The 809-nt window shown below is 45.7% G+C and overlaps 1 protein-coding gene across 1 annotated transcript in view; it reads right to left on the bottom strand.

The window, feature by feature from the left end:
• LOC119585312 (canalicular multispecific organic anion transporter 2-like) overlaps positions 1 to 809 on the bottom strand; it is a 29,058-nt gene that overhangs the window by 13,455 nt on the left and 14,794 nt on the right. Inside the window, exons 8-9 of the mRNA XM_037933987.1 lie at positions 478 to 672; positions 65 to 242 (exon numbers count right to left, since the gene is read on the bottom strand). Of these exons, the coding sequence (XP_037789915.1) occupies positions 65 to 242; positions 478 to 672 (373 nt within the window). The remainder of the gene's footprint in view (positions 1 to 64; positions 243 to 477; positions 673 to 809) is intronic.

Here is an 809-nt window from a genome sequence, read left to right as displayed (position 1 = left end):
AATATAAATATCCATATAAAACAGACACAGGGCCTAGCGGAAATACCCCCTCCAAGAAATTCACCTTGCGATAAACGGCGCCCATGAAAGACGCCCTCAGTTGCGCCGCGATGATCTGGTCTCGGTAATAGAAGATATTTTTCACAACTGTCGTGGTGAGACTGACGAGGAGTAACAAACCAGCGTAGAAATACCCTCGCCATAACGGCTGGCTCTCGTCTGTTGTGAAGCTGATTAACAGGCTGTAAATAAAAGTTCGCTTGTCAGTTTGCGTTTGCTTGATATTTCGTGTGAGTTCATTTGTGTGCAAAGACGAAAAAGTGTAATGAAGTCAATTAGCCTATTTATTAGATTCCACACCTAATGCAAATCTAAAAGCCTATAATATTTCAGAACTGACATCCTTTCGTTCCGTTGCTACTGACATCAGTACATTCCGCAGTGACCTCGCTTGGTCCAAGACATCAAAGCTCTAACCTTAGTAGCTGCGGCGTGAGGAAAAGCATGAGTTCCGAGATAACGTAGACGATCGTGGCGAAAAGGTAAGGCCAGAAATACGCCCTTAGCATCACCCTCACCACAGACACCTTGGCATTGCCTGTGGTCTCTCGTATGGGCGGTGAGGACTTTCCTACAGTGCCGTTCTGTTCGCTGGATGGCACTTGCTGGTGCCTAAGAGGGGAAGGAGTTAGTGTCTTGGTGTGATAGTTGGCGAGTGTTTTGTGTTTTTTTCTGGGGTTTATGAGTTCTGCATTCGTCAGATTCACGTCACAGAGCGGTCTTATTTTGCTTGTATCACAGTCTTCCAA

The sequence above is a fragment of the Penaeus monodon genome, chromosome 19, assembly GCF_015228065.2.
Source record: "Penaeus monodon isolate SGIC_2016 chromosome 19, NSTDA_Pmon_1, whole genome shotgun sequence".
NCBI classification, from domain to species: domain Eukaryota; kingdom Metazoa; phylum Arthropoda; class Malacostraca; order Decapoda; family Penaeidae; genus Penaeus; species Penaeus monodon.
The sequence above is the reverse complement of the archived record's forward strand: the minus strand, read 5'-3'. Positions and strand labels throughout refer to the sequence as shown.